This window comes from Amblyomma maculatum, chromosome 1 (assembly GCF_055883805.1).
Source record: "Amblyomma maculatum isolate TAMU_Amacu chromosome 1, ASM5588380v1, whole genome shotgun sequence".
Taxonomy (NCBI): Eukaryota; Metazoa; Arthropoda; class Arachnida; order Ixodida; family Ixodidae; genus Amblyomma; species Amblyomma maculatum.
In genome coordinates this window covers 144,934,568-144,958,132 of record NC_139344.1, presented here as the reverse complement: position 1 = coordinate 144,958,132, position 23,565 = coordinate 144,934,568, and the positions used below count along the sequence as shown (strand labels likewise).

Here is a 23,565-nt window from a genome sequence, read left to right as displayed (position 1 = left end):
TACGCCACGGACGCGAAGCTGCAGCGTCCGCTATTTCGGCTGTCGACGTTTGTCTGACTTTTCGGGACTGCCATATGTTATGTTTCCCCAGCGATATAGTCCTTAGACCTTAATTACTTCCCGGCAGGTTTTCGCGCAGATACAGTCGTGTGTACCCTAACTACGGGAGCATTTTGGGATGTCTCAAGTTTCCGCACGTTCATCCTTGTGACATGGCTACGGAGGTGTTCGCTCGTTACGGCAAAACGCAGGAAGGACCACCATTTCCGCTTCGCGACAGCGAGTGCTCTAGTCATGGTATAGGATGCCGATCGTATATCATTCTACGAAATGGCTAAGGCTGGCTTCGGTTGCCCGTTCTGGTCGCCGGATAATGGCTTCGCCACTGTCGTGATGTCTTTTACACCATTAGCGCCAGTTTTATGGCCCGTTAAACATGTTCTAGGACATACCAAATTGACATCCAGCCATTTCAGCTCGCGAGCCAATTGCTGATAGCTCGGGCAGTTTGGTGTCTATGGGCGGCCGATGTGCTCTTCTTGGTTAGTTGTGGTGCCTTTGATGGCGTCCAGGTACCCGCGTGTACGTCCCTGGCGCTGTATAAAGTAACTTATTTGCACGTTTACAACTCGATCTGTGAACATATGAAATATTAAACCTTCATTAGGCAGAATACGTTTTGCAATTCTCATATTTCATTCTCATCAACGCTAGCTGAGGCCGGCGGTATTCAAGGGCTTGTCCCGGGCTTTTCATTTCTTTTCCTGACTGCTTTGCTTTGCTGGTCGGCTTGTTTATATTCGTACATGGCCATAGGCACCAAAATTCAGATGGTGTTCTTTTTTTTTTTTTTTTTCAAGTGGTGCATTTAATAATAATAAAAAAAAACGGATCACTGCGTGGTGTTCGCCAGCGACCACTAAATAATTTGTAATCAAAAATTTTCTCCTGCCGCTGTTTTGGTTTCACCATCTGAAGATGACTGTGGCGTGCAGTTGATGTTTACGTCACGTAATGCACAGAAAAATTACGCAGTATAATTGCTGATACGCAATTTTAATTCACTATAAGACAAAGCCAGACTGGTTCAAGAGCTGGAATAAATACAAACGCTGTATCAGCAGTTATACTGCCGCTTTTTTTTTTTTTTTCATCTCTCAAGTGACCCAAACACCAACTTGACGTCACAGACATCCTTCGTTTGATGAAATGAAACCGAATTAGAATCAAGAACAAATTCGAATAAAAATTATTTAGGGGTCGCAGGTGAATATCAAGGAGTAATCAATGCTTGTTAATTAATGCATAATTTGAAATAAAAGAATGCAAGCAAACATTTGGTGCCTATACTCCTTTAGGATTGAATATGGGGGCTGGATCACCGGAACTTGCTGTACTTTCCTCGTGAATCCGACGTGAACCTAACCTAGACAGTAGGCGAGGGAGGTGTCAGAACGCCTCCTATCCGGATTTTCACTAGCCGGTTCCGCTGCCGCTCAACAGTCCAATAAGCAAAATGATGACACCCGAGGAGTCTTTATTGCTACAGCAATAAAAATAAAATTCAATTACAACATACATATTTCATTTTGCTCTGTCCTGAACAGCTTTAAACATCGTACTGCGCATGTTGTGGATTCTTAATTGTGTGCGTGCGGTAGATTCTTGACTGAATCCTTAAATTTGTGCCAAAAATTTCAGAAAATTTAAGGATTCAGTCGTGTCATTTTTAAACTTAAACGCGGTAGCATTTTAGCCTATTAAACGTCCACATTCTCCACGTTGTTCCCTCCTTAATAAAGCTTCTTTGCCTACTTCGGGAAGTTGCGAGTTTGTACCTTTCACAACAGCCAGTCCACTTTAGGACAGGGTGACGCGAGTTTTCCCGCTTTTCCCGGTGCACTGATCAAGGACGTTTCTTCACAGGATCTTCCAAGGGCAGGCTGCACAACAAGCAGCTGCAGAAAATAGCCGGGGAGGGCGCCCCTGCCATATATAGAGTGGCCCCTTGAACGACGTTAATCGATACGCGCAGCACGTCCCAGCGCCGTAGCCGATCCATCATTCACGGTCCACACGAGCGCCCGGGATGCGCGCTCGGCGCATACACTCGGTTGTGTATGTGTGCACGGAGGCTTCGTCAGCTCCGTTCAGGCGCCACATTAGAAGCGCATGTGGCGGTTGCCTCCCGCCCACGCGTAGCTCTGCCCAAAGGGGCGCGCCTGCCTTTCATGGATGGCACGCCTCTCCAGGCGCACTTCCCTTTACCCCCGTGGGCCATCGGCGCCGCAGCGGTTCGGGTCCACGCCGACGTCGTTTACGTACGCGTACCGTCGGCCATTATTTGTCGGGAAACCGTTCTTTTATATTTGCTTTCGGGCCAGGCCTGCCGTCTCTTCCATCGCGCCGTAGTCTCCAACTTATGTTCGGCGATACCCGGGACAAACGAAAATGCGTGTGAGCAGCAAAGGGATCGAAAGCTTTCACGTTTGCGTTACGACACCTCAGCAAAAGGTAGAAATGCGCCCCATAAAGTTCAAGAGCATCTCACATCACCCGCTTGACATGAATACATGGTAAAAAAAATTGCCACGAGAGTACGCGTTCCAGCGTCGCGATTTTAACCCCATCTAACTCATCCCGATAAAAACAAAACAAAAATAATAATAAAAAACCTCGTTGCCATTGCAATAGGTGACACAGGGAAGAGCTCTGAATCCGAGAAGGAGCACAAAATCCTTCTCGGCGAAGAACAACCTGGCATCTGAATCCAAATCGCCCACAGAAGCAAGAAAACATGCTCCGGATCGCGAGTGGGAAAACTACTCGATTACAACCACAATGCTGCAGCGCCGTCGCCATCGTACGACAGAGAACAGGAAATCTGCTGCTGTTCAACGTGTTCGTGTTTATGCTGCAGCCCAATGATTCTGGCAAAATCAAACTGCCCATGTGAGCTCGGAACCATCGCTGGGACCGTTGGCGTTTAATTCATAGCGACATTGTGGGGCTGAGTTGGCCCACTCAGGATACATTTGAAGAGGGGGGAGGGGGCTAGTATTGGGGGGGGGGGGGGGTGGGATGCGGGAGCGCAAGTCACGCAAAAGTTTTCAAAGCTCGTGTGATGTATCTTAAGTTGATAGAAGAACCACGCTGACGATATTCCCATGAAGACAGCTTAAGTAGCTTTTTCCCAAATTTATCTACAACTTACGCACTGAAGGTATTCAGCTAACGATAGAAATAAAAAGTAACTAATTCTTTGCTAATTATAAAACATGAGGCATTTGAATAATAAACCAACTTGGACAAGACGGTGAAACTTTCGTACATCAAGTAAGCTTTCTTTATAACTTTGATAGAGTTTACCCGAAACACCCTATATAACTGGCAGAGCCAAAGAAAACTACCGGGAAAGCTTTTTGGCATAAAGCACTGAGCTTCTGATTGTTTTCTCTAGCATGTGTGAGCGCCAGTTTAATGCATATTACAGGAGCCAGTTTTTTTTTTTTTTTTTTTTTTTTTTTTTGTGGACAGGAAACGCGAAATGACTGTGATGCACTTGAGTTGCTTGTTTCGGTTCGTCAATAGTGTTTCAGACTGGTCGCAAAATCGCAAGAATCGAAACCAGATTCAAATTCCTGCCGCAAATTATGCCCATTTTAAGGGGCAAAAGCTGCGCTTAAAGTACTCGCTGAGTTACCACTTAATCACGATGAGTAGGTCGGCAAAAAAGTGAATGTTTTCAAAGGAAAGAAGTCTAATAGTGTTTTCTTTTTTTTTTCGCTGTTTGGGCGTTTCCTAACGCCTGAACTGAAAAATGGAGGAGCTTCCGTTAATGCAATGCGAGAACTTTCGTTGAGTTAGAAAATTAAAAAAAAGAAAAAAAAAAAGACGGCGAGCGAACTTCCTAAAACTTGAAGAGCTTGTCGTGCTTTTTACACGGATGAGGCATGTTGCCGTCTTTGCACTTTAGCGTTATCGACGCATAAAGCGAGACAATGCAGGGAATTTACTGAACTCGGCGGCTCGCGTTGAGCGCCAGCGCCCATCATTGTGATCGCTACTGTGTGGGCCTGAGCGTCGAGTCTGGTTCGATCGCTGCCTTTTCCTTCTCGGTTAGCAAAAACCGCTTTGTCCCTGAGGAGGCACAAGACATAGTCGCGCCAGATTGTGCGTCATTTGCGGCGCTTGTCTTCGACAAAGCAGGCGCGCTCTCCTCTCTTACGAGCACAATAGTATTTCGTTGTCAAGTCAAGCCGTGATTGTTCGCGCCTGATGTCGGCCGCCGGACGTGAGCAGGAACGCTTCGCGAAGAAAATCGATCTTAGATGCGCTTTCCCAGCTTTTTTTTTTATTTATTTCAACCACTTTTGGCAGTTTCGCACGCGTGTAAAACCGCGAAGCTCTAGTCGCATCGATCGTCCCGCACGTTTCCTTCAACCCTTTCTTATTATTAAGGCGAAAGCATTACTTGACTATATATGCTCGCGTTTTCGCGTCAGATGAAAACGGACGCAGAACGTGGACGCGAAACGTGTCGCATACCTTACGTCGTTCAATAGAGAGATAGGAATAAAAGAAAATTGTGTGAGGTAGAGCGTAAAAAAATGCCACCGAATACCAAATTTGATCAATGTGAAGTGATTAGTGAATTGCAGACTAAAAAGACCATTAAACGTCGAAATAGCCATGGACGTCGATATGGTGGGAAGATTTGTCGACCGGTAGTGACATCTGAATTGGGCGGAAGTTGTCGAAATTGTGGTAACAAAAGCACAAACAAAACAGATAAAGAGTTGGAATAGGTTATAAAGTGATTAACATAAAATTAATGAATTAACTATAAGTAAGACAAAATGTCGAAAAACATGTAAAAAAAAAAAGGTTGCATTCGTCGCGACGTCACGCCAGCATGGTTGCCATGGTGACCACCGCCGCTAACATCATGGCGTATCCTAGCACAAACGTGACGTAAAATGTTACGTGGTTACAAGAATGCCGCGCGATAGGAGTGACGCCGTACCGCCAATCCCACACATGAATGAGCAATGCAACGAACTCGCGTGAAGGAACGCCACGCGCCAGGAGCGATGGTGCGCTGTCCAAACTCACACTTGCCAGAGAAAGTGACAGATACTGCGTCTTTCCTTTCCTGTAAGCCAATTATAATTACATATAACACTGCAACGAACGCCGCACAGTGGAAAGGAACTTTCCACTGTAAAGAGCACCGGCCTTAACTAGCAAAAGCTCTACAAGGGGCGCGCGACCCTTAGCAAAAAGAAGTACGTTTGGAATACACAGCGGCATATTTTTTACGCATTTTAAATGTAATTCGTATTCACGAATGTGCTCAAAATATGTCTGAAATATGTTCATCAAATTCCTTGCTGAATATTCAAAATGTATTTTTAAAATGTGTCAAAAATATCGTATCTGAAAGTACATTTCGAGTATAGTTCAAATAGGTGAAAAAATATGTAGGCATTTTTTACATACTTAAAATGAATTAAATATGTACTTTTGCAAATATGAAATAAATTTGTCTGAAGTACACTTCAGGTATAGTAAATGGGTGGCCCTTGAAGATATATTTGCAGCACCCTTCAAGCATCCTTAGAAAAACCATGCTTAAAATCATATTTGGGGCAGCATCTTGAAAATGAATTTAAAATGTACTGTTGTAAATGTGAAACCAATGTGCCTAAAGTATACCTCAATTATGAAAATGGATATTCCTTGAAAATATATTTCAAGCACACTTCAAGCTGCCTTCAAAGATCAGTGCTCAAAATCATATTTGGGGTAGCATATTGGCAATGAACTAAAAATGTATTTCTGCAAATGTGTATTTAATTTGTCAAAAGTACAATTTTAATAAACGGACACTGGGGACTAAATTTAATGATCATTAAACCTTGTGCAAATAAAAATGCATTGTAATGATGTAGATGTAGATGACAGCTCGTGCGGACTGGCCACACGTGCGCATCCGAACAGTGATGCCGTTGTTAGCTGGAACGGTCAGGTAACGTGGCCGCGTGAGACTGGCATTCGGCAACGCATCATGGTACCCTGCCAGCCGCCAGCCCGTATGTTATCTGACGCAAGCGCTCAGCGCTCCAAGCCACATGCAGGCGACGCACGCTACTGTCCCACACCTCGCTGCCAGCCATTGGCATTAAACAATGCCATTCATGTAGGATGCTCTTTTTGTTTTATTGTTTTCCTGTCATTTTCGTTGCCGTCCGTGGGTCCACTACATTGCCATGTGTGTTCAAGCTGTCTCTGGCTCCTGGTGGACCTGGGGCCACTAACAATATCACAGACATTACACTACCTATTACCGCGCGAGCTTTTTTAAACACATAAAACAGTGCTCCGAATAGTGTGCAGAACCCATATTCATTGCTCAACCCTTAATTCCTTCTGTGGATTATTTCAAAGGTAATGAAAGATATATTTTTTGCATATGCAACAAAGCTACATTCACAGAAAGAGTGCTCAACAATTTCTGAAATTTTAATCCAGCAGAAAAATTGACACACACATAGGCGCTATTGCACTGTATGGTGACAAGCAAAAGACATAATGTTGCATTTCAAGAAGAGAGCTTTGTCGGGCTGGCTGGTTCATGTTGAATGGAAGGAAGGAAAAGCTCAAACGGACGGGACGTGTAGGAAGGCGAGACAGACACATGAGCTGCTCATGCGCCTGTCTCGCCTTCCTACGTCCGGTCCGTTTGAGCTGTTCCTTACTTCCATTCAATGTTGCATTTACCCACAAGCTCCTGTTCCAAGAAACTGCCAAAAAGTTCTTACACAAAGTGAGACCGAGCAGGTCGGGCTTTTTACTCATTCTGGAACACACTTTTTTTCCAACTTTTGCATGGTTTTAAATATTGATAATGTCAAACTGAGCTACATTCATCAAGCTGACCATCTTTCCCATTATTTTTTCATTTAAAAGGGACTTCTTGCTACTGCGGGTCTTAATCTCTGGCCATTAATGAGCTGGTGGCCAAGCAGCGCTGAATTAAGATGTGGGCTAAGGAGGCTGCGGCCCAGGGTCTTATCTCCGAAGATAGGAGGAGAGGGCCAATTTATTCTAACCTGCTTCATATATAGGACGGCAAATAACGTAACTTAGCAACAGGTATGAAGAGGAAAACTAAGAATGAGACGGGGTCCCTGCTTAATCCGACTGATTTGTTTAGCAACAGGAGAGACCTTGTTGAGCTGCAAAAGCAGGGATTCCCCACCATTCTCGGAGGCCCCTTTCATGTGAGGTGATCTGCACCTGCTTATATTATCACAGAAGTTTTAATAGTTTCCCCTCCATCCTGTGACATATATTATGTTGAGGCATGCAAAAGGAAAGAAAAATAAAGAGCCTCTGCCCGTGCCACAAAGTATAACGGGCTTCCATCCTGTGACAGTGGACTACATAAAAAAAATGTAATTGAAAGAGCTGATGCAAGTAATTTTTTTTTTACACCGCCACCTTCATCCCTATCACTATCGCCCTTCATCTTTCAAATAGTTCTGTCTGTTCTTTTCTGCTTCTTTAGGGGAGGAAAATGGGCTATGTCAGAGTGAGTGCCGGACTAGTCATGTCTGACTGTTAATGGCTTTGCTTCTGTTCTGTGTGGTGCCAAACTAATGCATCACTCTCGCACTAATTGCAATAATCACATCTTGTCCTTCTTCAATTTAATATATATAGAATAAAATGGGGCATATTGCAGAAGTGTAGGATAAAAGTGAGTAAGGACAAAAAAAAAAGGGGGGGGGGGGGGGGGGTTAGGTAAGTGCTTTAGCCCAGGGCTATTTTTTAACTCTGCAAAAGACAGAAAATTAACGCTCAAAATCCAGTCAGGCTGAGCAAAATGTGGTTATTTTCATCATGGTAAAAGAAAACAGCTTTTCTTTATGCCCTCTAACTTTCCAAACAAGTGTTTGTTGCAATCTATAGTTGTTCCTTTCTGTGCAAAAAAAAAGGAAATCTCTTATCTGGCATCTTTATTTTAATGAATCTGCAAAAATCTATGAAGTTTCGAGCTCTAGACTCGCTGCTTCATCAAGTAGGCATGGCTGAAATCATATTTAAACAATGTGTTGAAACTTTACGGATATATGGAAGCACAGAAAAAGTGGAAATCATGACTCATGTGTCCCTTTGCAACTTATGAGCTGCTCAGTGATGTATGTATCATTGTAGGACAATAATCACGAAGGTTGCAAGACATTCAAAAAATTTATTACACATTTTAAACCAACAAAGAATGGTGACTGCACAAAGAAAATAATAGAATCAAAATATAACAGCACCTGTTCTACAAAATGAAATGAGTGAGAATACGAGCCATCCATTAGAATCAGCCAAGAGACACCCGAAGAGCAATGGAGTCAAAACAATAAGCTTAGCCCATTCACGAAGCCAGAGACAACCACGGCTTCATCTTGCGTTATGAGCCTTTGTTTTAGCCATCCTATGTAGTTCCCCGTAGCCCAGTTGTTTGAGCATCAAAAAAAAAAAATTTAACAATCGAGTAAGACGTGCGAAAGCTTTTGTGCACAGGTGGCAGTTGATGGAGACGAGGACATCCAGTGCACAGTGCAAGAGTGTGTTGCAGTCTGCACATGGGGGGATCCACTGCAGTTATAGCTACAGCACTTCATACTTGCTTCCCATGAGTAATTCCTGGGTTTGAATCCACTATGTCCCCACTGTTTCTTTTTAGTGTGAAAGCACTACAAGCAGACACACAAGCATTAGACAATTTGGCTATGCCCTGAACCACTGGATTAGTGCTAAATACATTCATGCTCACATAAGGCACAATAAAAGACAGTAACTTCAAAGCATCCTGCCCATTCGTAGCTGACCATATTTGCCAAAAGCCTAGACAGTCAAAGCCTAAGAAGCTGATGCCCACCTGCCCCCTTTGTCCCATTACTGCTGCCATAACACTCAACAAATGGGAGGAAGCCGCTGGCAATTGGTAATCGCTGAACAGTATTGTTATGAAGAGGAAATAATCTACAATATTCTTACTGATATGCCGCCAACTGACCCTGCCACTCTGTCACTGACATAACAGCTCTAGCCAACTTTGGCACCGACCCTGCACAGAACATGCAAGTTCCAACTGTCGACTTTCAGAATCGGCAAGCCTCGCTGCCTCAAGCATTCACAAGAGCAGTGAATGTTATATGACCTTGCTGGACTCCTTGATTGTGACTTTCAATGGCAACAGAAAGCTATTAATGAATAGATGTCAAGATGAACATAAGTATACCCAACAGCTTGCCTTTTCAGATCACTTGCCCCCCTCTCTCCCGTTTTATATCACCCTTTCAAAGCATGATGCTCCAAGCCTTCATTACCATTTCAAAAGCTGATCAGAGTGGAAGCAAGTGCTTATAGTGCAGTTCGGCAAGCAACTTTTTCTTATAAAGGCAAGATCTTGTCAATGTGCCTGAGTAAGCCAGCAGCGAGGAATTCACCAAAGACAAGATATCTGGAACTTGCCCACTCTCATTAACTGACAAAGATATATTAGTAGCAGATTTAGGAGGAGGAACAACTTTTATTTCATTTATCTCTTTCTTCCCAAGTGGAGCCCTGCGTTCAGTGCTCCATGTGCCACCACTTTCCTCCAGGCCCGTTAGACTACAATTGTAAGAGGTGCAAAAGAAAAAAAATGAAAGGCCAGAAAGTGAAAAAAAAAAAAAAAAAAAAAACCATAGAGACAAAAAATAATGGGAAAAAGAAGATGCACAGAGAACACATCCTTCACTACATCAGGTTTAAACTGTACCCAAATACTCGCCAAGCAGGCAAAATTAGGAAAGATGTATGAAAGGGTAAATGAAGCACAACTATAAATACATACCTCATAGAAGCCACATGACAGGAAAAAAAAGCAAGCTTACTTGTAACAATGGCAAAACACTTAGCAGGGAGAAGGAAAATGTACATATATATATGTATGTATACAATTGGAAAAAGAATGAGCAAAAATGACAAATGTAAAAGTAAAGGCAATAAAAAACTCAGTAAGCATCCATGACTGGAAAACTTCCAAAATGCATAAAGCTGCACAAGTGGAAACAAGGAGTGAAAGAGGAAACCGACACTTACTAAAGGTAATGCCTATTGCACCAATACTGCAGGCTTCTGGAGCTCAAGCCTCAGTGAATAACAGTGCACCACAGAGGAGTTATGAAATGTATCCACACAACTCGTGTAACTATTGTTAAAGCATCTAGCAGAGCTGGTTCAGTCTAAAGGAGTAACTCAGACCTGCACATCGCAGCACCTCCAGCAAAAAAATGATAATAATAGAAAATAAAAGAAATAATAATAAAAAGAAAGAAGTGGTATGCCCAAAGTACCTATTTGCTCGACAAAGAAGCAGGAGCCCTCCTCTGTACAGAGCATGGTAGGGGGTCTGCAGGGGGTCTGACACCTTCCAATTACCTAGCTCAGTCTTCAAACCTCATTGGGGTGCAGGTGATCTCTATAGGAGGTGAGATGGTCAACACCAGGCTATTTAGCTGAGTCAATTTGTTTCTTTTCTACCAAGGGCAGTCATACTCGCTTTCTAGCCACAGTTTGAGGAACTGTCACATGACACCAAAGCAGGCACAATGTCGGTAATCGGGGATGAAACCATCCACCACATCAAAACGAGGTCACGGCAAGGCAAGGTCCCTTGACTCTATTAATAAACAGGCACTTAAGATGTGCCTTTTCTAGCCACTTCAATATGCTTCACAGCAGTCCTGCACACTGGAGCAGGATCTCAATATTCGTACGAAGAGCCCCCGGGGTAGTAACACCAGCCACACCCATAAAAACCATTAAATTGTTTATAGTTTCCGACTGCTGAGCGAATGGCATCCACTGAATATGCAGCTGCAAATACCCTTATTTGGACCTGTTCTCCATGTTTAACTAATGGAAATCCTAAGGAAAGCTTCTGTAGCTCCTTTGCAAAGAGTGTAAAAAGAGTGGACATGTTTCGCTTTGAAAAACCAAAACAAATAGCAGGCATAAGCCTGTTCTGCTTTCAGACTGCAAGGTCCAGCTCAAGAATATCACACTGAACTGGCCAGATGTCAAACGTTAATTTTTAAAACACTTTAATTCTATCTGTATTCCACAATAGTGAAATATTGTGAGTTGAAAAATCAGCCGACAGCCTGGCATGTTCTATGCCATCCACTACGTCATCACACTTCCTCTGATTCTTTGCGGAAGCAACTTCAAGTTTTGCTGCCCAAGACTTCGTTGAAGCTGCTCTTTCAAAGGAATTACAAGGAAGGAAGAGCAAAAGGCTATGTCAATATCCCATTCACAGTTCTCGCAGTGAATCTCAATCTGAGCTGTACTACCCAAGTACCTGGTACAATCAAGACAATAAAAGTGGTTCTCAGCTTCAGGAATGTGTACACCCAAAGCTTTGAAAAGCAAGTATATTTCAATTTTTTGAGCTTTTTCTGGGTACTAGATGATATTCAGCAGGTCCAGCGGGTCTGTCATCCCCCTGGTCGCTGACTTTATGGCGCATCACATAGGACATGAGAAGGGCTGCAACTTGTGTCCTCTCATCAGCAACTTGCAAAGTACTTTGTTGAGCTCTGCAGTCAGCATCTTAAAATAAATGAGATATTCCACAAATATTAATTGGAGGAAAATGTTAGTTCACATCAAATTTTCCTACAGTCCACTTATACATAAGTGCCAAATAGCAGAGTCTGATACAATGACAGGTGTATTTTACTGACAAACAGTGCAATATGGTTCCTTGCATGATAAATTCCATTTTTTTACATTTGTTAGGGTCAGCATAAAGGTGAGCATGTACTGAACATGCAAGCCAGAGAAAGGTTATCTGCCCAAAATGCTTAACATTTGCACTTCATTCAAAGCTTTTGGTGTCAAGATGGAATTATCTGGCATTTAAATCTTCAGCATTTCAGAAAAAAAGAAACATGCTCACTTGAGGACCTCAGTCTTCATCAGAACCTGAGCTGTCTGCATCACTTGGCACAAGATAAGGTACTGGCACTTCTTCCTGCTTTGATAAAAAAAAATGTGAGTCCAGAGGAGAAAATCTTGCCTCACTCAATAAGAACTTAGTCCAGCTTTCCTTTCTGAAATTACTGAAGCTTAAAATATTCATATCATGGTAAGCTTCATGAACAGCACTGCACGCCACTTACAACTATTATATGACAGTAGCATATTAATCAATGTTGCATGGCAGTTTCATTAAACCAAGGAGGGGGAGCAGAAAAGTGGACACAACAGAACCAATTCTTTAAAAAAAGAGAGGATGGCCACTACATGCAATTCATTTTTATAATCAGTTTATGAGGCTCGATAAACGTTTAAAGAGACAATAGCTATCCCTGCTAGTTTCCTATTTAACTAAAATTTGTTCAATTACTTTTTAAATCTTCACATAAAGGCTGGTTCACATGCAAGCAATTGAGTGAACTCAGTGGTGAGCGGCATCGACACAGCAAAAAATTTCCAACAGGTTGGAACTGGAGAGCTCGAGCTGCCGTGACAGCTCAAAATAAGTTTTTTAGTTACTCCGGCAGAAATTGCTGGAGTTCTCACTTGCATGTGAAAGGCTTAAGCGCTCATATGGCAATTATAATTTTAAAAGCAACTGTTATAACTGAAATTGATTGAAACGCCCACCTAAAGCCGTATATGTAAACACTTTGGATGTTAAGGGGAGTCAATGGAAGGAAAAGGAGAAATGCTACATGGTGAACGCTGGAAGGCCAAGTTTGCTACATGGCCGCTTGCCAACTGCAAGCCAAAAAGTGTTCGTAATTTCAGTATCTGGAACGATATTCAGCCAGGAAGAGCACCTTTTTTAGTAGTCTTGGCGGCATTAGAGTTAAAATCAGCAATTCTCCAGAACTAAACATTTAAATAACTAAATGTACATTGGAAAAGTGTAAATCTTAAGCAACTACATTGCCATAGGTCAAGCACTCATCTTTTATGTCTTTTATGATAACCTGAGTCTCCTAACATTGTGGCATCCTATGGCAGACACGAGTAATTGTGTGCAGCGAGGGGTAATTATGGCGTGCTCTTGTTGCAGCAAAAACGTGAAGATGCACGTGGTAGCACTGACTGACCATGATTTTGCTTCTTCCAGAGCCACACATGGCTCCTCCTAATGGTCAGGCTAGATACGTACATAGATCTGATTCTGCTAAACAATATTTAAGTATATTTTTAGCAATTCTTTGCTTCCACCTTGCGCAGCTGCTAAATTAGAGGAGAAAAGAGTAATTCAGGCCCTACCAATCTTGATGCATAGAAGGTGACAAAGCCCTGACTAAGCCTTGAAGCATATTTTTGTTTATCCACTTCCCTCCAAAATCACAGTGACATACCTCTCCAAGTCACTGAACTGCTTTTTGCATAATTATCGCAGGCATTACTGATCACAGAATCTCACTCTTGGTAGCGCGATTGACACTCAAGCTGAAAGAAAACTAAAAAACCTTCAGCGTGGTGCATATCAAAGCCACATCCCTGTTTATGCAACAATGTGACCAGGGCTTAAAGTGCTGTTTTGTGATATGGGTCAGGTATTAAAAGGTGGGAAAGAAAAAAATAAAAAGTATCTGAAGAGCCACTGACTTTTCAGTAAATCCATACAACTATAGGTGTCATTGGCATTAAAATTATGATTTTAAAGTCATCAATAAAGCTTGACAGAAGCAAATTAACAGACTTTAGTGAGTGACCTTATATTTATTGATGACCAACCTCAGATAGGGTGTCCCCTAAGCATGGTAAACACACTTGATAACACTGTGTATTTTGGAAACTGCAACTTGGTGACATTGGAAACCCTGTCCTTCTACAGGTGCTCTCATTTTTCAGCTTTTGTCAAGCCATTTCCTTGCGTTAGCAGCAACTCAGCCACTAATTCCTGTTTCTTGCCTGAGGCTATCAGTGTTCAGAGCGATAAATGGATTTCAAACCTGCAAACCTGGTCCTTTCTCCATGAATATGAGCATAATACTATGCTTTCATACATAGTCATCTTAATTACTGCATTACGACTTGGGATTTCACATATCCTTCACACGTGACATCACACCACTACAACACGTACAAAACCAAGCTTTACGTATATTTACATTCAGCCCATACCGTGCCAATATTCCCAAGTTATTTCAGCAACTTAACATTCTTCCCATCTCTGCCTTACTCACGAATAACTTAGACGCTTTCACATATTGTTTTGTTAGTAACAACAATCTTCTCTAGTTTATATATCGTCAAGATCTTATTGACCCCAATACCATTAGATTTTCATCAAGAAGTAATTTTCTCCTGCCAAGAATGTGCACTAATTACCGTAGTTGGATTCACATCAGTCAAAGCATGGAATAACATACCTCCGGACATCAAATCAAGTCTTTTGCTACATTTCTTTAATGGCGCTCATTTTGTTCTTCAATTCTTCAATCATTCAGTGCCACCAACTAATGAAATACTTCATACACACTTCGTAAAAAGTTACTTTTAAAACTTGTTTTCTTGCACATGTTCACTTGTTTGTATTAATATTTGAATAATGGATACTTGTATTTTTTTGTATTACTTTAGGCTATGCTGCTGTTCTTCCTTTCATTTTTTTTATGATATGATACTACTTGTCGTTCTGTCTACGGCTACTTCTTTGTGGGGTATTCTATAATTTCAGAATGAATTTTTCTTCCTTGCCTCTATAATATTTATTTGTTATAGAGGCAAGGGAAAAAATTATTATTGTTATAACATACTATATTTTTACTTTGTACATTTGCTGTAACCACTGCTCCCTTTCATAACTCGTTTTAATTAGCTGAGGAGGTCCCAGTACAGTACATTTCACTATGGGACTCCTTTTGTATTTATTTATTATGTATGTAATGCTATCATATATGAAGTGCAATAAACTTGAAACTTGACAAAAAAAAAATTGAAATCTTGGACCCTGGTTGCAGTTTTAGTTTGGATCTTTAGACCTCAATCTTCTTTTTTTTTTCTACTTGCAGCACAATAGGTTACAAAAAAAAAAAACAAGCACAAGAGCTACTGTAACGTTTCCATAACAAATTCTGGGACAGGCCAAACTAAAATGTTACAATTTTACATGCGCTGTTGCCGGCTGCTCCAGGAGAGTGTCATGCACATCTGTGCCTACTGGCAAGCAATATCTTGCTTTGGCCTGGTGTAAGAAAGGCAGAGTTATTGGTTATCACATTTATCACTTTTTAGTGGCAGCTCTAATAGGACACCAAGTTTCTCAACAGAGAAATAAAAGGTATTTTGAAACATCTCAAAATAAAGACCATCAAGGAAAGAATGCAGTGTGAGATGTCATGTGTAAACTATGCTAACTGTGCTTAGTTTGAACTGTGCTGAAAATTAGATACCAGATTATAAATCGAGACACTTCGTACTGTGCGAATATGAAGTTCCTTGTAGTGGGGGCAACTGAAACAAATATATAATCAAACACTGACAACTTTGTGCCATGAGCATTCTCTTTCTCTGCCAAAAGCCTTTTTCATACCTGGCATCAATCCAGGGGCACCTCTCTATCCTCGTCTTCATCAATGCTCTGTGTAACCTGGTAACAAAGAGCATAGATGTTAGACAATAAATCAGCCGACTTTCATGAAACATCGGGCACACCGTTAACATACATTCAAGTAAAGCTTCGAATGCAGAGCTCTATGCAACATGCTGAAGTGCATGTGCCCCCCCCCCCCCCCTTACACACACACACACACACACACACACACACACACACACACACACACACACACACACACACACACACACACACACACACACACACACACACACACACACACACACACACACACACACACACACACACACACACACACACACACACACACACACACACACACACACAAACACACAGCGGCCCTTCCTACTATGCTATATATCTAATAATGTAAATAATATATCCTGGTTCATATGTTAACCGCATGGAACTAAAATAGTAGAGTTAGGGCAAGGGTGATGCATTAGTTTAATTTCAGCTCACAGAATCCAAGCACAAGCTATTTAACAATCAGACGTGGAGGTAATGCATAAAAGACTAGTCCTGGACTCAGACTGATATGGCCTGTTTTCCTCCTCCAAAGCGGCAGAAAAACATTGATGGAACTATTTGAGAGATGTAGGGTAATTGTGACGGTGGTGGCAGAAAAATATTTTCCTCATTATCTCATTTATTGTGCAGTTCCATTTTTTCAATGTTGTCTATCACCACAGGACTGTGAGATTCACAGTAAACCATTAAAATCACTTCTCCAGTCACTAAGCAAGTGCAGATCACCTCACAAAAAGGGACCTCCTAGAAATCCTGTTTTTGCATCTCGACAAGGTCTCTCAACAGCTAAACAAAGATTATGCGGGGTTCTGGTTTTCTCTCTAAGTGCCTGTTGCTGGAAGTTCCATTATTTGTGATTGCATATATGATGCAGCTTAAAACAAAGCCCCTTCCCCCCCCCTCCCTCCCCCTCCTCCTACTCTCATAGGTTGCAGCCCACTGGGAGCAGAGAGCTTATTTAAGATGACACTTAGTCTATGAAGGTGCTGTACGGAATACCGTGCCAATTACTGTAAAAGGTCAGTAAACATGGCGTCAGTGTAATGTGCAGCGCCCAGGCAGTGAGAGATTCAAAGTAGCAACTTCCGGGATGTTTGGCGTACTTATAACACCCCCCCCCCCCCCCCCCCCCCCCCCCCTCCGCCACTTTTTTTTTTTTTTTTTTTTTTTTTTTTACGAGAGATCTCGACTGCGCACACACTTATGCAAATGAGACGCTCCTCAAAGATCGCGCTTTCCGACCCCAGAACAATTATTAGACTCGGCTCTATGTTTTCAAATGAAATGAATTAACACCATGAAAGCAAGCCCAGATTTGAGTAAAGTCTGTCCGCGCGTCTTTAGCCAACCGAGTTCGAACGTATATATTTACCTCTCCGGCCGCCTTGTACTACTGCAGAGTGGTCGGTAGAACTGTCGTCGTCGTAGATCTCGCCAAACTGGGGGCGTCGAAGTCAGAAGCCCCACCGCTCGAAGAGGCATGAGAGGTCTCGGCAGCCATGTGCATTCTGAACCGCCGATTTTCTGTCTTTCTGTGCATGAGCACATATCTTGCTCAAGGTGGCGTTTGCACCCTAAAGGCATAGCGCGCGTCGTTCCACAGGTTCCACAGTCCCCCTTTTGTCACAGAACGCACATCGACGAATCAGTCCAATAAAACGTATCCAGAAATCGTCCTGCCTTTACAGCTAGGCCTAGGCCTTCCCTTGGCAAAGCGGTGTGTGTTTGTCGATTAACTCTCTGGATCTATGGTTTGGTGTGGTTGGTGTGGTGATTAAATAGATAACTGCCACATATCTGGTGAATAGTGTAGATCATGAACGTAAATGTACATACCACTGAAATTAAGTGGTACTATGCGCCACCTGCCTTTTGTATTTTGTGAAAACTACCTTGCAACAGTAGCCTTTAAGCCACAGAATCCTTGGCCTACATCGTTTTAATTCACTCGTTTTCATTCTCGGGATAAAAATTCAAACGCTGAAGAGCGTGAAGGACTGTCCGTTGAACATGCATGCATGGGTACATGAGCGCAGCCGCGGTATCCAAGTTGAAACGGACGTTCAGGGCACAAGATTAATTCCCGGGTCGCTCGAAATTGAATTTGGCTTTCCTGCAGTAACGCACTTGCACAATTGAACCGCTGAACGATTATGGTCTAATTGCCATAGTTTTTTTCTTCAGGGATCATATATAGTTATTTGATACTGCCCATGGTAAATTGTATATGGTCTAATTTGTTTATAGAACTTAATTCCCAGTTGATATATCTGGCTGGCTTATAAAAATTTCTTGCAAAAAGGGTCCTGGGTTCGCGCTGCAAGCTTTCATGCTCTACGTGCTTCCAGCATTAACACAAGCTCGACCCCATGACTAGAGCACTGCACCTGATTTTCCGGTTCGGGCCCGGCCCATGCCCACCGTTTAAAGGCCCAAGCCCAGCCCGGGCCCATAACTCCAAGCCCGGGACTGGGCCTGGCCCATGCACACATGAACCAGGCGCGTACCTGGCCCGCGTTTCCACTAGGCCCGCCCCAGGCCCGACAAAGTCTGCATGCACAGACGCCTTAAAAATGTACTGCTTACCGCCAGTACATAAAAATAAGCCAAGATGAGACAAAAAAAAAAAAAACTTACAGTAATAATATTCTCAACAGAGAATTAATTGCAGTAGTATCTGTAGAAGCAAAGGTTTCGTCAAGAGAGTTTTGGGAAGACATTTTACTCCTCTGTCTACAATACGCTTTCTTTTATTCGGCGTCAAATAAATCACTGGACCAAATTCAGCGGCAGGTTTCCTTCATTTCCGAAAGAAGCTGTATACACAGAAAGCCCCGGCCCGCGGCCCGTTTCCATGCAGTGTTCTACCGACCCCCTGCCCCAATCCCGATCACGTATATAACACAAGCAAATATACGGGACGTCGTGTCAGACACGTATGGCGAGCTTAGTACGGATCACACATATGCTCTTTCACATATGTACTACAATCAGCTGAATACGGCAGCGACGATGTCTTGCGATGTGTTTGCTAACACGTTGAAATGGCCACAGAGCGTAGCGTGGCGAAACGTCCGTGGCCACGATGGCCACGATGCCGATCTTCTCTGTCTCTTACTCAAGTGATTAAGAGGGACTCACGTATACCACTTTCAGGACTAGATCATACCTCCTAAACCTCCTACGTCCCTTTTGTTTTCCTGAATACATTCGAGGGGTGCACATACATCATGACTGATGTTTTGTGGTCGTGTGCGCCTCTCAGCTAGCAGTTCTAGTGAAATGATGCCGAGACAGCGAGAAAGCCGAATTGTTATCCTCTCGAACAATCGTCCTCATAACGCTGCGGACGAGTTCTTCGTTAACTTCCGGGCAAAAGGAGCAACATGCAGTACGACTTGTCTGACGACGGCGACCGCTAATTGACAAAAAAATAAAAATAAAATAAGAATGGAGTTGATAATGAAATTGCTACGCCTTTGTATATGAAGCTGTACACATTATGGTGCGTTACAAAACCTAAGCAGACACAAAAGCAGATACAGAAGGAGCTGTGTAAGAACATTGTGTGTGTCAATGTCAAGCGAGACAAAAATGTGTCGTGTAGGCCTATAAAATTTGAAAAATAAATATATAAAAAAAGTTGCTTGTATTACGGCCTCCGAGATCACCGTTTGGTGATCTCGGAGGCCATGCTTGTATACATGGTAAAAAGATGTCATAAGTGAAAAAAAATATAAATGAGGAAAAAGATCGTTAAAATAGAATAACAAGGGCTATATTTGGGCTAAATGGTGTGAGTTACTACTAAAAGAAGAGACAGAAACATTATTTACTCCTTATAGGTGGCGGGTGCGACACACGTGCGATTAGGCCATTTTGGGATCCATTGGTGACATGTGATACCTTGTTCAAGTTCGCGCTGTTGCAATTTCCCGACGAGTCTTTTGCTGTAGAGTATGTTAATGTAATTCAGGGGCACGACGCAGTCGTCAAACGTAACTCAAAAACCTTGCCGACGTTCAGCGGCCCTTCACAGAAGGTCAATCGGATAAACGTTGCCTGGCGCGAGAGGATAAAAAACGGCGGGCAACCGGCTCATCAAAGCTGCTCGTCGCGCAAGCTGTCAAGTTCAGCCGTAAGTATACAGACTGTTATTGTATTTTTTGCAGATGTAGAACTGGCGCCCTTGCATTGAGCCAGATAGCGTTGCTATTTCGCTGTGGTGGTATGCATGCATGTTTATCAAGAAGGAGGAATAGACTTCGCGTATCTCCTCCACCCGCGTCTGGCGCTTCGCCTCGGATGCTGGCTGGTGCGCGTTGTTCTTCGGTCAGGTTGATCGCGCCCAGCTGGGTCTCAGGGTCAGAGCTGTGCAGGGTCTCCCAGGTTCTTTGGTTATTTATATTTACGGCCCTCCTTGGGGAGAAGGGGCATGCACGTAGTACTCAACATGTCGACAGTGCAGTAATTTTTTTTTCCCCAACGTTGGTATTAAGGGAGAAAAAAATACGATGTCACGCCACAGAAAGACTTTTGGCACATATCGCAGTGTCCGGATTTTGCAGTGACGTAAACAAGTGGAGCCATGGTTAAAATACTTTATGCTTGTTTCTGTACTCTGAAGGGACGGAAGAGGAATGTTTTTCGTCAAGAACTGGTCCTAGATACCAAAAACCGGCGTTATTGGGTTTTTCAGATGCCGTAATTTTTTTACCAGCGAATGTTTATCAATGTTTTTTGGTTAGAACCGGAAAGTACATTGCCTGCTTGTGCCGTCAGATTTTTTTTTTTTTTTTAACGATATTTACTGCCTAAGGGCATCAGTATGGTATGAGATGAAGAATGAAGAAATGATTAAATTAATGGAAAAAGGTTGGGTGATTTTATGAAGTGAAGGAGTGAGCATGATGTCCCTCCGTCCAGGTGATATACGAGGCAGGATTGTTTGCTGGTAGGCTAGCTATCGCCAAGTGCCGGATTCGTGTCAATTTCAGTGCTGGGCAGTCCCACAGCAAGTGGTGAATGTCGGCTTCAACATTTTTGTTCTTGCATATCGGACACCGTGGGTGGGGATATAAGTGTCCCCGCCCAGGGTGTTCGATATGTAAAAACAAATATGAACGTAGTCATTGCTTTTTCAGAGCAAGAGCTCAATTTTGAACTGTGCCATTTGTATGTTAAGGCAAGTGATGTCATTCACAAGCCATAATATAGAGTGAAGCAAAGACGGGTATGAGAATGTCTGCTAATAGGTTTTCTTCTTCAGCTGTGCGCAGCAATCTGGAAATATTACTGAATGCAATGCTTGAGGAAGAGGAGGGATATGGTGATGCCCATCGACTGAAGACCAGCAAGGTTTCTGTCTTCTGTACCTTCCATTCATGTGTTATAGGCCATAATGAGAAAATGTTTTGTATTGCTTTTTAGATTTCTGTAAAAATGTATTGTTTTCCTTCTTTGACAACAGCATAAAATGCTTACGTTTGCAATCTAATCCCTGAGACAGAGTCAGAAATTAAATAGATCTGCAGGCCATTAAGATATGTTTTAAGATCATCATGTAGCAACTTCCTTATTCGAGTTAGCAGTGTGCTGCAGAAGCCTGTTTGAGCCAGAAATCCTGTACAGGGTGGTCGTGAACCCCATGTGTATCGGCCAGCTCCACAGCATCTTGGAGCTGGTAGATTGTCAAATTATTCAGCAGAAAGCTTTTTATGTTATTCAGTAAGTCTGGCACACCAATTTCAGCGAGTTTTAACATGCAGTACATTGGCAAAATAAATTATTTTTCTGAGCCCTTAATGGGCAGCTTGGTGGCATCACCTGTTGCCTTAGTGTTGATGCTAAGCTTTCACTATTCTCTTAAGTACCACAGCTTGCTATTGAAAATAATGTTCAAATTGCATTCTTCATTATACCATTAGTCTCTTACATTCCTCCAGGCCTCTTATTGATGAATGACTGCTGCTTGTTAAAAGCTAGGAATCAGTTCTAAATTGTTTGTGTTTAAGCAGTTAAACCTCATTTTTGAAAAAAAAAATTATGGTGTTTCTTTTTTGTATAATAGAAGCCAGGAAAACGAAAGGGGGAGACAGCATCTTAGGCTGGAATTAGATCAAAAGGTAAGCAACTACATGTTTTTGGCTATGTTGAAGTAGTTAGAAGGCTTATCTATGCATAACTCATATTGAATAAAAAATTGTCATTGGCAATTTAAATACACTTTTGCAATATTATGATCCTCCACATAAATAAGAGTTAAAATCAGTCAAAAATTTTTCATATTGTGTCTACTGGAGAAATGAATGGCTTGTTTGCAATTTTAATGGCCTGGGAATGCAGCATCATATTATGCATGTAGTGATCACACAGCCTCAGCTCTCTGTGTCAATTTCTACAGGTCATGTTACAGCTAATGATTACTTTTGTAAATGGGGAAGGATTTTCACGGTACAATTGAGTGTCACAATTAAAGGCCTGTGATCAATCATTACATGGCACTCTCTGGCACATTAAATGATTGGCATGGTGCATGTGCAGAATTAGACATATGATGAGGAATGTTTTTCAATGCCTTTCCCAGTCCTATCTGCCATCACTGCAAATTTGTGACTGCCTGCAACCCAGTATTGATTTCAAAGCTCTGGCTTGACTTAGAAAGGGGTCCATTCACAGCTGGTTCATTTATTGCTATGTCTTGAAGCCGGTTAACCATTGGAAGGCCTGTCTAAGAGTGCACTGTCTTAGCTCAGCGAAACTAACAATAAACGAACACGCAGCGCAGTGCTAATACAGTGGAACCCCACTATAGTAAACTCGGATATAGTAAAATGAAACTGAAGTCCCAGTTCCTCTTCCATAAGTGACATCTTTTGCCTAAATGGTAAAAACATTTTTGGTAACAATCAGTTGTCGTAAAGTGCACCTGGCCACGGGGATGTACTTCCCTTGAAATTACATCACTGCACACGCACTACTTAGAATCGAAGGGCAGATATAAAAAAAAAAAAATGCAAAACTGCTTGTTTAATGGCTTTATCATCAGGCTCACCAACACTAAGGAGCCAACTTTACATAAGCCTTAGAACCGTGAAGGAAAGAATGTTCAGTTCAGTTCAGGCGTTCAGTCGTGTCCGACTCTTCGTGACCCTATGGACCATGTCACGCCACGCTTTCCGGTCTCTCACTATCTTCTTAACATCACATAGCTTCATCTGCAATGCAGTGCATAGGATAAAAAAGTAAAGGTGGCTATGAATATGGAAGGAAGGTGGTGCAGTTCACTCAGAAGTAAAAGAGCGGAAAAGCGTAGCAAGAAGCAGGGAAAGAAAGAAATTTCCGAGCTGCAGGGCGAAACACAAGGGAGTGATGGCAAGAAATGTAGGCGCGGCATGTTCAGTTTTGCTGTGCTTGACTGTCACATACATTTCTCATCTATTGCCTTTTAAATGCCCTAAACAGTGGAGCGCAATGCCGTGTACATTCAAGGCTTTGGTTTTCACATGAAATCACTCAGTTGAACAATAATAGAGTAGAATGTTGAGCTAATTGGTGTAACATCTTGGAAGGAGGCAGCAGAGCAGGGGAACAAAACCGAAGAAGCGCACACAGACACAAGGACAACGCTGCACTGACAACTATATTGATCTGAACCCGCGCATCTTTTCTCCCTTCACTTTACCTCTGCAGCTAACTTATTCCTTATCTTTAACATCCTGCCAACAAGCGTAATCTGATTCCTTTTTCAACAGTACCACTGAAGGCGTGGTAACACACTGGTCTTCCGAGCTCCTGATTGCACGTGCTTCGAAAATTTCCCTTGTTAACCTGTCCTTATTCCTTCTCAAAACCTTCACATTGTGAAGGTCAGCTGG

General features: G+C 42.5%; 1 protein-coding gene and 1 long non-coding RNA gene across 4 annotated transcripts; one reads left to right on the top strand and one right to left on the bottom strand.

Moving 5' to 3' along the window:
* Positions 1 to 8,240: 8,240 nt before the first annotated feature.
* LOC146204245 (uncharacterized) lies at positions 8,241 to 17,849 on the bottom strand. 2 transcript variants are annotated; one of them, XM_084589182.1, is made up of 4 exons: positions 17,061 to 17,849; positions 15,617 to 15,673; positions 12,014 to 12,088; positions 8,241 to 11,664 (listed from the first exon to the last, which is right to left on the bottom strand). In XM_084589182.1, exons 1-4 carry the CDS (start codon positions 17,270 to 17,272, stop codon positions 11,658 to 11,660), a joined length of 351 nt encoding a protein of 116 aa, XP_084445308.1. In that variant the 5' UTR covers positions 17,273 to 17,849; the 3' UTR covers positions 8,241 to 11,657. The 2 variants fall into 2 exon arrangements, with proteins under 2 accessions (XP_084445308.1, XP_084445307.1); XM_084589181.1 differs by having other exon boundaries at positions 12,014 to 12,091; positions 17,061 to 17,848.
* Positions 17,850 to 19,599: 1,750 nt separating this feature from the next.
* On the top strand, positions 19,600 to 22,260 carry LOC146204244 (uncharacterized). Of its 2 annotated transcripts, XR_014703960.1 has the most exons (4): positions 19,600 to 19,826; positions 20,958 to 21,046; positions 21,759 to 21,813; positions 22,092 to 22,260. It is a non-coding gene; the product is annotated as an uncharacterized LOC146204244 (long non-coding RNA). The 2 variants fall into 2 exon arrangements; XR_014703959.1 differs by having other exon boundaries at positions 19,605 to 19,826; positions 21,759 to 22,260.
* The last annotated feature ends 1,305 nt before the right edge of the window (positions 22,261 to 23,565 follow it).